The sequence below is a fragment of the Phocoena sinus genome, chromosome 19 (genome assembly GCF_008692025.1).
Source record: "Phocoena sinus isolate mPhoSin1 chromosome 19, mPhoSin1.pri, whole genome shotgun sequence".
NCBI lineage: Eukaryota > Metazoa > Chordata > Mammalia > Artiodactyla > Phocoenidae > Phocoena > Phocoena sinus.
The window spans coordinates 8,958,436-8,973,170 of NC_045781.1; the positions used below are offsets into that span (position 1 = coordinate 8,958,436).

Below are 14,735 nucleotides of genomic sequence, written 5' to 3' on the forward strand. Positions count from 1 at the left end.
GGAGAGAACATTCCAAGGATGATCAGCCTTGTTTTCTTGTGTATGAAGACTTAGATGAATATTCCTGTTACCAACCTCTGTTTTCTAATACAATCTGTTCTTGATCAAAAAGACCCAGGGAAACTCCTATGGCTTTAGAAATGAATGCCATGTCCTGGAAGATAATCTTCAAAGAAAAGCTGTAAGTCTCCGTCTTAGGTGATCATTTGCCGCCCTCGTCACCATGTTGTCATGGTGAAAAACTTCTAAGGTGCAAGATGGAAGCGGCGGGAAAGATTCACCACTACACACCCATTAGAATGTCACCCAATGAAGACAAAACAAGACAAAAACAGACAATACAAATGCTGGCAAAGATGTGGAGGAACTGGAACCCTCACACGTTGCTGATGGGAATGCAAGACGGTACAGCCTCTCTGGAAAGCAGTTTGGTAGTCTCTTAGGAAGCTAAACATACACCGACCATATGACCCATCCATTCCATCCTTGGGTGTTTGCCCAAGAGAAACGAAATGATCTCAAAAAATCCTGGACGAGAATGTTTACAGTAGCTTTTCTTGTAATTGCCCAAAATAGGCAACAGTCCAAATACCCTCCAACTGGTGAATGGATAAACCGTGGTCCATACATATTCACACCACAGAAGATTACCTAGCATCAAAAAGGAACGTATCGATACACACCTCAACGTAGATAAATTTTAAATGTATTAGGCTATGTGAAAGAAGCCAGGCTCAAAGGCTACATACTACAGAATTTCGTGTACATGACATTCTGGAAAAGGCAAAATTCTAGAGTCAGAGAACAGATCAGTGGTTACCAGAGATGACTGGGGGGTGGGGTGGGGTTCACTATGAAAGAATTTTCTTGGGTGATGAAACTACACTATAGCTTTTTTTGGGGGGCCACACTGCGTGGCTTGTAGGATCTTAGTTCCCTGACCAGGGATTGAACCCAGGCCCCTGGCGGTGAGACTGTGGAGTCATAACCACTGGACCTCCAGGGAATTCCCTACTCTATAGCTTGATTATGCTCGGGGTTACACGATTCCATGCACTTGTCGAAACTCATAGAAGCGTATACCAAAAAGAATGAAACTTCTCTATGTAAATTACACATCAACTTTTAAAAAGCACAAAAAAGCCCCCAAGATTCAGCTAGATTTCTTATTTTAACTTGAATATAGAATCCTTTTAGTTTAAATTACACGCTCACACACATTTGTGTCTACATGCAGATACGTGTGTGGTCAGTCACACATGTTCTACATACGTGTACCTGCGCACATTCCCTCACACACGTGTGCACCACACACATGCACACTTGTGCATATACACATACACACCTGTTCACACGTATGCAGACCAGAAGAGAACCACACACAGCCACCCCACCTCATTCCCGCTTACCTGATCAGGAAATGGACGCAGACGATACTCTCAGACTGGGGGCCCCGGCCCCCCGACACCACTGTGGCCTGGGTCTGGGTCCACAGGTAGCCACCACTCCGGGCCAGGAAGCGGTACTGCCCCGTTACTGCCTGGCCCTTGCTCAGCACTGGGGAGGGGCATGGGGAGGGGTTAGGGCAACTGGGGAGAGAAGGCCGTGGGAGCAGGGTGCTGGGTATGAAGGGGCCAGGGAAGAGAAGGTTCCTGGGGACTTGGGGAAGCAGGCAGCTGGTGTTGGCTGGGGCCATGCAGCACTGGAAACGGAACCTGAACACGTACAGGTATGGATGCTCTGGCCGACTGTATCTGAGTCCAGCGCATGGATGTACTCATAGGCAGAACAGCCAATCAGGTCATCAGGGCTGTAGCCAGCAACCTCCGCAATCCTGAAGTGGGTGCAGTGGACCCCGGTCAGTTCAACTGGCGAAAGTGGAGGGTGGGTGAAAGGAAGGAGAGGGGGACACGGGGATGAAGCCAGCAAGACAGAGAGAGACAGGGTTGTAACAGAGAGAAAGGGAGAGTAAGAAATAGAAAACGGGGTGTGGCCGGTTGAATGATGGCCCCTGAAGATGTCTCCGTCCTAATTCCCGGAACCTGTGAATATGCTACCTTACACGGCAAAAGGGACTTTGCAGATGTGGTGAAGTTAAGGATCTTGAGATGCGGAGATGATCCTGGATCATCTGGGTGGGCCCAGTGTAACCACAGGAGTCCTTATAGGAGGGGAGTAGGTGATCAGAGTGAGACTAGATGTGATGATGGAGGCAGAGGCTGAAGTGATGCTCTGTGAAGGTAGAGAGAGGGGCCACAAGCCAAGGAATGTAGGAGGTCTCCAGAAGCTTTCATGGCAAGGAAACAGATTCTTCCCTGGAGCCTCCAGAAGGAACATAGCCCTTGATTTCAGCCTCATAAGACTCATTTCAGACTTCTCACCTCCAGAACACTGAGATAGAGAATTTGTATTGTTTTGAGCCACTACGTTTGTGGTAACACGATACATCAGCCATAGGAAACTAATAGGGGAGGAGAGAGAAGGTAAAAATTGGAAGAGTGATGAAAAGAAAAGACAAAAAAGGGGACTTCTCTGGTGGTCCAGTGGTTAAGAGTCTGCCTTCCAATGCAGGGCACGCAGGTTCGATCCCTGGTTGGGGAACTAGGATCCCACATGCGCGGAACAACTAAGCCTGTGTGCCACAACTAAAGAGCCTGCATGCCGCAACTACAGAGCCCACGCACTCTGGAGCCCGTGTGCCACAACTAGAGAGAAGCCCACACCCCACAGTGAAAGATCCCGGGTGCCGCAACTAAGACCCGAGGCAGCCCAAAAATAAATAAATAAATATTAGAAAAGAAAGAAAGAAAGAAAGAAAGACAAAAGAGAATGTGAAAGAAATAGGAGAGGGGAAGAGAAAGAAAGAAAGTCACAAAAAGAAAGATAAAAAAGAATGAATAGAAATAAAAAGTAATCATGATGATAATGATTTTTAAAAATAGGCACTTCTAGAATGCTTTGTACCAGGCAACTCACTGAATGCTCAGAACAACTGTTCAAGGTAGGTTCTGCTATCACTCCATAGGGCGGATGAGGAAAGTGTGGCACAGAGAGGTGAAGTCATTTGGCCAAGGGTGCACAGCCAGCATTTGAACCCAAGCAGTCCGAACCCAGATACGAAGACCCACAGACAATTCAGAGACAGAGAGATACACAAAGACAGAGATAGATGGAGTCAGAGAGATAGAAACAGAGCAGAGAGAGCAGCTGGGGGGTAGGAGAGGAGACGTGAATGAACTTGGGCAGAAAGGAAGAAGAGGAGCCAGGCTGGCAGGTGGTGGGTGGGCCCCTGGCTCCTGCCCACCTCTCATCACAGTAGGTGAACTTCATGTCCAGGCTGTGGCGGCTGAGGAAGGCCCCCCGGCCCAACGGGGGCTCCAAGCTGCCAGGGTGGGGGATGGCTTCACAGATTAGCACCAGGCATTGCAGGGGGGGCTCCAAGTTGGGGCTCCCGGCCGGGGAAGACTGTGCAGGGGGCTTGTAGGCCCTCATGTGTCCAGAACAGTGCAGTACCTGGTGGGCAGGGAGCGAGGCAATGATGGACCTGGGCCTAGGGCTACCCAAGGGGCTGGGAGATATATCCCTGTAGGCCCCTCCCCTCAGGGAGCGGAGAAGAAGAAACCCCTGAGGATTCTAGAGACCCAGCTCAGGGAGCTCTGAGGACCCCCAGACCCCAACCCCACAGAGACCCAACCTAAGAAGGTTCTGACAATCTCTAGATTCTTAAGACTCAGGGAGCTCTGAGGACCCCAGATTCCAACCCCATGGAGACTCCAGGCCCAGGATGCTGAGGACCCCCAGCCCCAGGCTCACAGAGACCCAGACTAAGAAAGGATACAAGGACCCCCAGATCCCCAACCTCCTAGGTACCCAGAGGATGCACTAGACCCAGCCTGAGAATGCCCCACTGGATCCCTGGCCCAGGAGACTCCCGGACTCCAACCCACTGTGAGAACTTTAGGGCTCAGGTCCAGCCCCAGCAGGTCCCTTGCCCTCCTCCAGGCCAGGCCCTGCCCACCTTCCAGGTGGCCGCCTTGAGGTTGAGGGTGCGCCCGCGGCTGGTGAGGGTGCTCTTCATGCGCAAGGAGAAGCACCGCTCGGTGGGGGCCTCCGGCTTCTTTTTGGACAGGCCTGAGGAGGGCCGTGGAGGGGGGGGGGGAGGAGCAGGTCACCGGGCAGCTTGGGACAGGGCCCAGTCCCTCCAGCACCCTGGTTACTAACCTCTCCCCAGCCTCATCCCCAAAATTGAGACTTCCGACCCAGAGAGGGTCTCCACGGGGTATGCTATGCTCCTTTAGACCCCCGGGGTGCAGCCATGTCCCTGTATTCCCCTGGGGCAGGGCCACATCATCCTCATCCCATTTTTCTCAGTCCAGTATTTCAGAGGGGGAGAAGATATGCTGAAGAAAGGATGGAGGGCTTCCCTGGTGGCGCAGTGGTTGAGAGTCCGCCTGCCGACGCAGGGGACGCGGGTTCGTGCCCCGGTCCGGGAAGATCCCACATGCCGCGGAGCGGCTGGGCCCGTGAGCCATGGCCGCTGAGCCTGCGCGTCCGGAGCCTGTGCTCCGCAACGGGAGAGGCCACGACAGTGAGAGGCCCGCGTACCACAAGAAAAAAAAAAAAGAAAGGATGGAGCCTCAGTTTCTGTAATTCGGGGGCAGAGATCTCCAAGGACTCACTCTGCCGGGGAGTCAGGGCGTCCTGAAGCTCCTCTTGGTCACAGGGATGGACAAAATCAAAGATACTGTGTCCAATCAGCTCAAGCTGGGAGGGAGGGAAGCAGGGGGTGTCTTAGAGGAAAAGCATTTTTACCAGGGCCTCTGACCCATCTCCTCCCTCCCATCCTCATCAGCCTGCCCTAATTCATGAGGCTGGATTATTTCCCCAGTCTCCTTATTCATTCATTCATTCCTTTCTTTGGCATATAATTTGCTGGGCATTCTTCTACATGGTATGGGCACAGCAGTGGCTATGAAGACAAAATCCCTGCCTCTCAGAGCTTACTGGCTAGTGGCGGGAGATAGCCAATGAACAAACAAAACAACACACATGCATAAAACAATATACTAAATGATATGAAGAAAACTAAAGCAAGGTAAGATGATGAAATGATGGGACGCTATCTTAGAGGCAGTAGTCAGGGACAGTTTCTTGAAGAAGTGACATTTACACAAATTGCTGAACAAAGCCAGTGAGGTGGCTCTCTGGAGTAGAGTGTTCCGGAAAGAGGGAACAGCAAGTGCAAAGGCCCTGAGGTGAGACCCTATTCAAATTCCATTTGCTGTGCAAGCCCAAGACCCAACTCCTTATTTCAATTCAGGAAATGAGACTGGTGCTGGGAGGAGGTGACACAGATGAAAGGGGACCCACAGAGCCCACAGTCCAGAGCTAATGCTGAATAGGGGAGGAGTGAGATCTTGTAGTTGGATGTGAATCCGAGCCCTGCCACTTCCGAGCTTTGGGATCTTGAGACATTCACCTATCTGAGCCCAAGAGCTCAAACTAACAGAGAAATTGGTACCAAGAGTGGGATAACAAGGCAGGGGAAAGGAAGGGATGCCAACTGTGGAGCCCATTTATGTGAGCTAAGAAGAAGAATGGTATTGCTGTAAGGATCAGCTGAAATTGGTTCTACTCTCTAAATGTCTCTTGTTTGTCCTCCCATCCCCAGGCCCCTCATCCTACTTCTTTTCTCCCACTTGGGGCCCTGCATCCACTTCCTTATGGATTTTCCAGCCGCTAGTCTCACTCCCTCTAATTCTATCTCTGTGCAGTACCTAGAGGGATCTTTCTAAATAAAATGAAATTCTGATTCCACCTTTCTGACACAACCTCTCCCCTGCTTAAAATCTTTCCATGGCTCCACAGTGCCCTAGAGATAAACCTTCTATTTTGGTCCTAAATTATGTCCTCTCTAGCCTTTTCTCTCTCACTTTCTCCCATTGCACTCTGCACCTAGCTTGGATTAATGTCTTTATTTCCCCCAAATGCTGTTTTATCTCACATCTGTGTCTTTGCATATTCTGTTCCCTTGGCCATGTACATTGCCAGTCTTCTCTGATCCCATCCATTCTCCATACCCTTTGAATGGCTAAGCCCTTCAGGTTTTAGCTCAGATGTCTTCTCCTCCAGGAAGCCCTCAATTCCCACCCAGGCTGGGTCAGGTACCACCCTCCACCCCCGGCTTGTACAGCCCCCTAGGCTGCCCCACCCCAGCCCTGACCATTCTGAATCTTCCTGTCTGGTGACATATTTGTCTCCCCTCTGCACTGTGGGCCTTGTAAAAATAGGGCTAAGGTGGTTCTGGTCACCTCTGTATCCCAGCATCACCTGCACAAAGCAGGCAGCTCCTCTTACCTGACTGAGGCCCAGGTGTTTGCTGACATTCTCTGACAAGTAAGCCATGTCTCCCTCGGCGGTGAGCACCATAACGAAGCCCTCCAGGGCCTTCAGGTAGCAGGCATCCAGTGGTTCGCCCCCTGCTCCCACCTGGTTCCACTCCCCTGGTGTCCGGACCAGGATGGGGCATCTCTAGTCAGCGGTAAGGCCACCCTGGCTAGCCTCCCTCTGCTTTCCTTCACTCAGAGGAACTTATAGGTACCTCCAGGTGAGTGGAGCACATCCCAGTGGCTTGGGGTCCAAGGAAGAGGGCAGGACCACCAAGAACTGGAATTCTAAGGGAGCAGAGCCTCCCAGGGGTACAGAATTCTAAGGAGATAGGGGTTTCCTAAGGGAACAGAACTCTAAGGAGGGTAGAATCTTAAGGGGATGAAATTTCTAGGGGTCAAAATTCTAAGAAGCCGGGGCCTAGGAGGAGTCAGAATTCCAAGGGGGCCAAGCTTCCCAGGGGTTCAGAATTCTTGGAGCAGGACCTTCCAGATCGGCGGGATTCTAAAGAAGCAGGGACTCCCAAGCAACAGAATTCTAAGGAGGCAGAATTCATCTAATGGGCAGAGTCTGCCAGAGGATGAGTTCACTTTCCCCATAATAAAAGCTTTTCAGGGTCCTGGGATTCCAAGGGTGTGTGTGTGTGTGTGTGTGTGTGTGTGTGTGTGTGTGTGTGTGTGTGAAGGCGTCCTACAGAGAATTCTAACAGGGAGGGAATTCAAGGGGATGGCTACAAAGGGGACGAGCAATAGAACTAGCGACCTGAGGAGGGGAAGTGGGACTCTCTCAAGTAATTAAATATTGGGCAGTGAAGCCTCCTGGGGATATTGATTATAAGGGAGGGAAGCTTAGCCGAGAAGATCTCTCAGGAGACCAAATCCTAAGGGTCCAGATGCCTTAGGGAGTTAGCCGGCCTCCTATTCCCTAGGGTTCTAACTCTAAAGAGGCGGAGCTTCCCAAGGGCGCGTTCCAACGGGCGGGGCCTCACAAATGATAGACTTCTAAGGGGGCGGGGACTCTTAAGAAACTGGGTTCCGATTGGCCCAGAACCTGAAGGGGCGGGGCCTCTCCCACTAAGTGGATTCCAGAGGGGTGGGGCTTCGCCGGGAAGACATAGGGGGCGGGGTCTTGTGGAGATGAGGCTTCCCGGAGGAGGGGCCTCCCTGGGATGTACCTTTCCGAGGGCGGGGTCTTGCTGAGGTGGGAATTCCCGGGGGCGGGCCTCACCTGCGGCGCAGAGTTGGTGCATGCGCAGGTAGCTGATGGTGAGGCGCATGATGGAGGCCTTGTCCAGGTGGGCGCTCACCCCGCGCGCGAAGGGCAGCGTGTGCGCCAGCTGGTACAGCACCTCGGTCTCCTGGCTGCGCCGGCTGCGGGCCGCATCCCTGGACTTCTCCTTGCGCAGCTCCGTGCTCGACCTGCGGGCATGGGCAGCGTTCACTGGCGGCGCCCCGGGAAGGGAAAGAGTTGGATGGGACAAGCACGTGGGTTGCTGCCACATGGGTCTCGGGTTCAGAGAGAGCAGAGCCGCGACTGTGCTGGCCTCGCAGTGTGGCCCGGGCGAGTTGCCGGAGCTCTCTGGGCCTGGGTGGATTATACTGTGGAGTCGCTCCTTGCCTCAGGTTTTATCTGTCCCGGCGCCAGCCCATGCTGCCCTCCGGTGCCTCACTCCTCTCCAAGGCGTGCCCAGGGCCGCTCTGTCCCCTCCCTGACTTATCTGCTGTTTATTCTCCGGGCTTGGGAAGACCGGGGAACAGGGAGGCCTCCGGCTGGGAGGGGGCTGGCAGAGCTGGCCAGGAGCCAGGGAAGGGAGGGCGCAAGAAGATGCCTGCAGCCCCCCAGGCCCCCTGCCCTACAGCCTCCCAGAACCCCCTCTTCTGCCCTTTCCCCTCCTCAGCTGAGCTGAGTCCTCAGAATCTTGGAGTACAGATCTCAAAGTCCAACGACCCACCAACAGGGGCCCTGCCAGGGTGACACAGCAAACCAACCCCAGGGCCAACGGCTCACCACTCATCTCTGCCCTTTAATCCACTTCAAATGCCTGAATTCTGCATGTGGGGTTGGGAGGAGAGGATGAGTGTCATTTTTTTCAGAAATATCTACCACTTAGCCAGCTTTACTATTAGGTCAGACCCCGTGCCAAGTGTGTAACTTACATTAACCCGTTTAGCTCAGACATCCCTAGAAGGAAGGTAGTAACATTTTCCCCATTGAACAGATGAAGCCCAGGCACAGAGAGGTGCAGTGCTTGCCCACAAGGAGTGAAGCCAGGGTTTGAACGCTGGTCTTCCTAAACTCTTCAGTTTCCTCTGTTGTATGGCCCTGGGTTTATCTCCAGATTTCAGTACTTCTCCCTGTTTCTGCCACTGTCTTAAAAGTCAAACTCCAGGTCTGTCTGAATCCAAATTATAGTTTTGGGGAAGAAAATTATAGAGTATGTTACATATAGTATAGTATATGTAATCTTATCTATATTGATACTATTGATAAAACCATTAATAAGCAGCTATAAGTTGCTAAGCATTTATGGGTCTGGCGTTGCTCTAAGTAAGGACTCAGCCTATGTGTACTCATTCAATCCTAAGAAAGCCCTAGGCAGAGAGCACTTTAAACCTCCACTTCACAAAGGGGAAACTGAGGCTCTGGAAAGTCAAGTCCTTTGCCCCAAAAGTCACAAAGCCATTAAGTGGTGGAGCTGGGATTTGAAGTCAGGCAGTGAAGTTCCAAAGCCTTTATTCTTCTCATTCCTTTCTTGTGACGTCCCCGCCAACCTCCATGGACGCAAAACTCTAGGAGGGGAAGCTGCCCCTTCCTAAAAGCCAGAGGCCACTTCTGGGGCATCAACCTCACCCCCAAGCATGAGACCTGCAGCCCAACCCACAGGCATGATGGAGGGAGGGGAGTGGACTCTCCGGACTCTCCAGATGGGAAAGAACTCCTCAGTGCAAGTGGGTGGGAGGCACAGAAGGGGGCAGCTGGGTGGAGGGAGCCAGCAGTTGCCCTCATCCCCTCCCTCCTGGCTGATGGGGGGCAGGGGCCTCCAGTCCGGCTCTGCCCAGGGGACATTCCGTCCTCCTGTCCCGTTCTGTTCCAGCCCTGTTTGTCTTCCTGCCCAGAGGGTGGGGGTGGGCGGGCCTCACTGAGCTGGGGGCCCAGACAGAGGGAACAGGGAGTAGGAACAGGAACGGGGTTGGGGGGTGGGGTTGGCCCCCCACCTCCTGGGCAGCTGGGCTCTATAATCCTCTCTGTGGCCAAATGACTCCTCCCTCCATAGAAGAAGCTAGCTGGTGGCTACAGCGGGACCCTCCTTCTAGCTCCCAGCCTGTTCTCCGGATGTTCTGACAGGAAGTGTGGCCTCTCACTTGCTCCACAGATGCCCGGTCTCTGGCCTTTCCCTTTAAACAGAGTCGGGGCTAGTTCCTCTGGTGCAGGGTTCCAATCTCAACTCCCTTACTTAATAGCTGTGTGACTTTGGACAAGTTGCATAGCCTCCCGGAGCCTAAGAACAGCACAAACTCATGGGGCTGTTGTGAAGATTAAATGAGTTAATATATGTCAAGGGCTTAGAACCGGGTCCGGCAATTGGTTGGTGCTATATAAAGGTTCAACTTTTATTATCTCCCCTTTGTCCACATCAGGGATGGAAGGCTTAGGAGCATCGTAGGCACTGGAGAAACCCTCGGGCTTCAGTGGTAACCCCATGGTGTGGTGTGTGTATGTCTGCAAGTACAAACGTGATTTAAACGACACCTTGGGAAGAAAACTAAATCATAGTGATACTAATAATAATGATAGCTTTGGTGGATCAACACTCATGGGCTTAGAGACCCCATCAAATCCTTTCAACAAACCCTAAGAACCTGGAAAAGTGATCTCCCTTTTACAGAGTCAGAAACCAAGGCTCTGAGCAATTGCATCACCCAGCCAAGTAATCAAGCTGGTAATCCCAAGGCCCTCCACCAATGCGCAACCACGCTCAACGCTTCTGTTAGTCTGACCACGTATCTGCTTCTACCCAGAACCCTGTCGGACTTGAACACAGTTTATTGCTCACCTATCGGGTATCCTGCCCCGAAGATCTGTCCCCTCACTGCTTCTCATCTTGAGCGGGTGCAGGGGAGGGGAGGTATAACCCTCATTTTCCAGGCTACAAAACTAAGGCTCAGAGAGCAGTTGCTGGCACAAAGCCACACAAGCCAGGAAGCGGGTGATCTGCAATTTGAACCCTGATTTGGAGGCCTGTGCTCTTAAATGCCATGCCTTGGTGGGCGTGCCACCCAACGGACCCCTGTCCTACCCCTCCTCTGTCCATTGGCCCCAGTCCCTTCCCCTTGTCCCACCACTGCTGCCTCCAGATTTCCCCAGCTGGCCAGTCCCCCCAGCTGGCCCCAAGCCCAGCCCTGGTCCATCCCCTTGGCACTCTGCCCAGGTTGGGACGTGCAGCTGGAACCCTGCCACCCTTCCTCTGTGTTCCAGTAGAGAACGGGGGTGGAGCCAGGCTGGGAGGCCCCAGGGTAAGGCCTGGGAATGGGGACTAGGGCTTGGTGCCCCCCCCCACAACCAGGAGAGGGAGAAGCCCACCTCTTCCCTGCCCTGAAGAACTTGCCACCCGAGAGCAAAGGCATGGAGAAGCGGGGACACCCTTCCCCACGTTCAGGGCTGCTCCTGGGCCTCTCTCTCCTGATATTCAGCTGGGTACTGGGGGTCTTGCAAAAAGTGTAGAGGATTTGGGTGGGGGCTTAGGTTGAATACATGCAGGGACTCCTCTTGGCATTGCGCCAAAGTGGCCTGAGAGGGTTTGGGTTTGAGAAGGGACTTGGGGTAGGGGTCAGTGGGAGTCTCTCTACCCCTGACTCTGCTCCTTCCTAAGGACATGATAATCCAGTGGGGTGCCTGTACCCAAAGCCCTATGTTCTCTGGGAACCTTCTGACCCGAGGGGCACCCTGGGCCGAATGCCCATCAGGGACTTCCCAAGAATCACCCTTGCCTGGGGTGGGATGGCAAGGATGGAAGAAGCGAAGTGGGTAAGGGAGTATGGGGGGCCCACTCACCATCACCCTGACCCTCTTTGGCCCTAGCGCCATCCTAGGGGTGCAGGAGGGGATGGAGCGTGGCTGGGATCTGGGTGCGAGTTATGAGTGGGTGGTGCGTGGGCTCGGATAACACCACAGGAGAGGGCTGGCCTTGGATGGGGAGGGGGGAGTGCCCCAGCTCAGCCAAGAGGGGCCCCCACCTAGGCAGGAAGGGGTGCTGGGAGGGGCTAGACCAGGGTTGGCCTAGAAGGGGTGGGATAGAGTTCCCTGGCAGGCCCAGAGCCAGAGACTAGAATAGAATTGGGGGGTGTATAAGTGGGGGGAGTGAAAACATGGGGGTGGGGAAGGATCCAATCAGACCTGCGAAGCCAGGGAGGAGGGAAGGGGGTGAGGTTTCCTGAACGCCTCAGATTGGACAAGAGAAACCAAGGGTGTGGGATATTTTCCGGGGGTCCCATGAAAACATGGCCAGATAGGACCCCCTGGCAGTGGACCCAGAGCACGAGTTCCCTGTGCTGCCCCAGCAAATCTGCACCTGCTGGGAAGGGAACACAGAAACCCACCACCTGTCCGGGATGACCCCAGCTGGGCTCTGTGGCAGGGGGCGCTTCCCACAGCTTGCACTGAATCAGACACAGCACCCTCGCTGGAGTCTTCCCCAAATAAGGCTTGGGTGCCCCTTCCCACTGTCACAGGGACTGGGTGGGAGTGGAGGAGTCAGATAAGAGGCTAGACTTTGGGAAGTGGGTCAGGCTGTTTTCTTGTTCTTAAAGAGGGTGACCCTACCTTCCAAAAGGCCCCTGGGAAGGGTCCCAAGGTGGCTTCTGAAAGGTGACCATCTCTGCCTATTTCTAGGCAACTCAAGGTTTGGGAGACTGTCAGGGAGGGTCCAGTTAAAGAAGATCTCTCTTCTCTTGAACTCAGAAGCTGACTCCGCATTCCAAGGGACTCCCTATATCTGGGAAGGCTCAATTTGGGGGTACCCCGGATCCCCTAGGACCCTAGGGGTCTGGTGTCAAAGAACAACCTCAATTCTGGGGGCTCGGAGGCCAGAAGGGTCAGTATGTGGAGGGAGAATGCCTCCCGCAGAAGCCTGGGAACTGCTCAAATGCAACCACCCCCGATTCCATGGGGACCCCGAGTTTCAACCCCAGTCAGGAGGGGAAGCGAACCCGGAACAGCAGGAAATCTGGGATCACGACCCAGATGTCGCTCCTGGCTAGAGGGGCGTGGCAGCCTGGACTTGGGGAAATGCCCCCACCCCTGCAGTCCCCTAGGGTGGAGGGTGCGGCGGGGATGTGTCTCCAACCGCGCGCCCGAGTGGCCCTAGGCTTGCACCCGCGCCTTCCCCACCCGGCTCAGGGGTCGCTGGAAGAGGAGCCCCCCCAATTCTTATCATTCCTGACCCCCAAAGCCCAGTACCTTGCGCGCTGTAGCCCCAGCGCCATGACTCGCCAGTCGCCGCTGCGGAGCCCTTCGAGGCCCCTAGCCCCTTCCCCTGTCCTGCGAGCCCCCTCCCCAGCTCCTCCCCCCGCCGAGCGGTTGGCTGCGCAGCGCCCGGCCCGCGGCTCTGGTTGGTTGACCGGTCTGTCACTTCCATGAAAGAGGCGGGACAAGAGACGAAGACTTGGAATGCCGGAGGGGGGGTGCGGAGGGGGGGGAGAGAGGGGGGGGGTGTAGAGGGGGCGGGTGCAGTGGAATACACCCACCCACCCCCCCAGCCACACTCCTTGCCGCGGACTTCTCAGCAGTGTCGCCAGCGCGGTGCAAGCAAGGTCGGCTGGCCGCGCCTTCTGGCCCAATATCTCCCGCCAAGTTCCGACACCAGTACTCTTCTGAACCCACCTAGTTCACTCCAGCCCCCACCCTCTAACTCGCACCCCCGGCTCACTCCTCCATTTCCTACCCCCGGGTGGGCCCCTCCGACCTCCAATCCCACCCCCTCCAGTGGCCCAGCCCTGCCTCCTGAGTCGCCCAGCTCCGCCTCCACCCGTTCCCTATCCACTGAGTCCTCCGCTTTTCCTCTCCGCCCCCAACTCCCGACCCCACCCCAGTTCTACAATCCCTCCCCGCTCTGTATCCCATCGTTCCCTCTCAGTCCCGAGCCCCTTCCTTCCACCTTCACCCCTCCATCTCGTGCCCAATCCCTCTGCTCCCCACTCCTCCGGTCTGGCACCCTCTGTACCCCAGCCCCACCTCCTTGCCTCTCTAACTCCGTTTTCAGGTTCTCACTGGTGAGTGATCAAGTTTATGTCAAGTAAATATGTAAAACTCAATCACACCCACTTTTCAAAAGAGCGGAGAAATGATCTTTCTACCAATGAAGTAAGAAGGGAGAGGCACAAGGTCACCAAGGAGTGGTGAAAGTGTTACAATTGGATAAGGAACAGGGTGTGTGTGTGTGTGTGTGTGTGTGTGTGTGTGTGTGTGTGTGTTGGTGGTGGTTGGGTTCTAATCTATAGCAGACCAATATTCAGGATGCAGCTTTGGGCAGGGAAGAGGACACTATAGCAGAAGTCTGTGGTTTTTGCCCACCCTAGTGTCCCACTCAGTTTTCTTTTGGGGAACCACTTCTCTCCCCTCTCAGTCTATTTAATTTGAATAGGGCTGGCCATAATCCTCCCCTCACCAGCTCCAGGGACTAGACCTAGCCAGTTTATTCTGTTTTTCTGATCACAGTGATTGGTTCAGGGAAGGCATGTGACCTAATCTAGCCCAGTGAGAACCAACGCTGAGACATTTGCTGCAACTATCACAAAAGAGGTTCTCTTTCTACTGGAGTTGCCAAGCTGGTGGGATATGAGCCTGGAGCTCATGGGGCTCTGTTACCATGAAAGAAGAAGCTTTATGCTGAATGTCAATGCAGAGGAAAGCAGAAATGAAAGTTTGTAAAAGACAGTCCTAATACTAGCACTTAAGTGCCTGGATCCAGCCATACCTGAAGTCCATTTTAATCTTAGAACCATTATGGGTTGTTTGGTTGTTGCTCTTGTTGTTAAATATTGTTTTATTCATTTACTTTGTGCTTAGATTAGTTGAGTTGATTTCAGCTGCTTACCCCCAAAAGAATCTTGATAAACTGAGAGAATATCTCCTGAGCCTCAGTACAGAGACATGCGAATGAGAGGTCAAAATTAGGAAGGGCTGCAGGAGAAGCAGGTCCTATCCAAGGAAGCAGAGGCTATCTGAGTCATAGCAGATAGCCAATCTGAGGATTTACAGTGCCCAAGGAAAATTGACATTTGTTAAACAAACATTAAAACAGGACTAAAACTTGTATACACAGATGTGCCAGGCATCTATGATCTAGGTTA

General features: G+C 53.6%; 1 protein-coding gene across 1 annotated transcript in view; it reads right to left on the minus strand.

Annotated features, from left to right (window-relative positions):
* HIF3A (hypoxia inducible factor 3 subunit alpha) overlaps nt 1-12,885 on the minus strand; it is a 31,534-nt gene extending 18,649 nt beyond the window's left edge. Inside the window, 8 exon segments of the mRNA XM_032614715.1 lie at nt 1,410-1,557; nt 1,728-1,834; nt 3,305-3,513; nt 4,019-4,131; nt 4,680-4,764; nt 6,358-6,503; nt 7,615-7,805; nt 12,844-12,885. Coding sequence (XP_032470606.1) covers nt 1,410-1,557; nt 1,728-1,834; nt 3,305-3,513; nt 4,019-4,131; nt 4,680-4,764; nt 6,358-6,503; nt 7,615-7,805; nt 12,844-12,869 — 1,025 coding nt within the window. The 5' untranslated portion in view covers nt 12,870-12,885.
* Between the last annotated feature and the right edge of the window lie 1,850 nt (nt 12,886-14,735).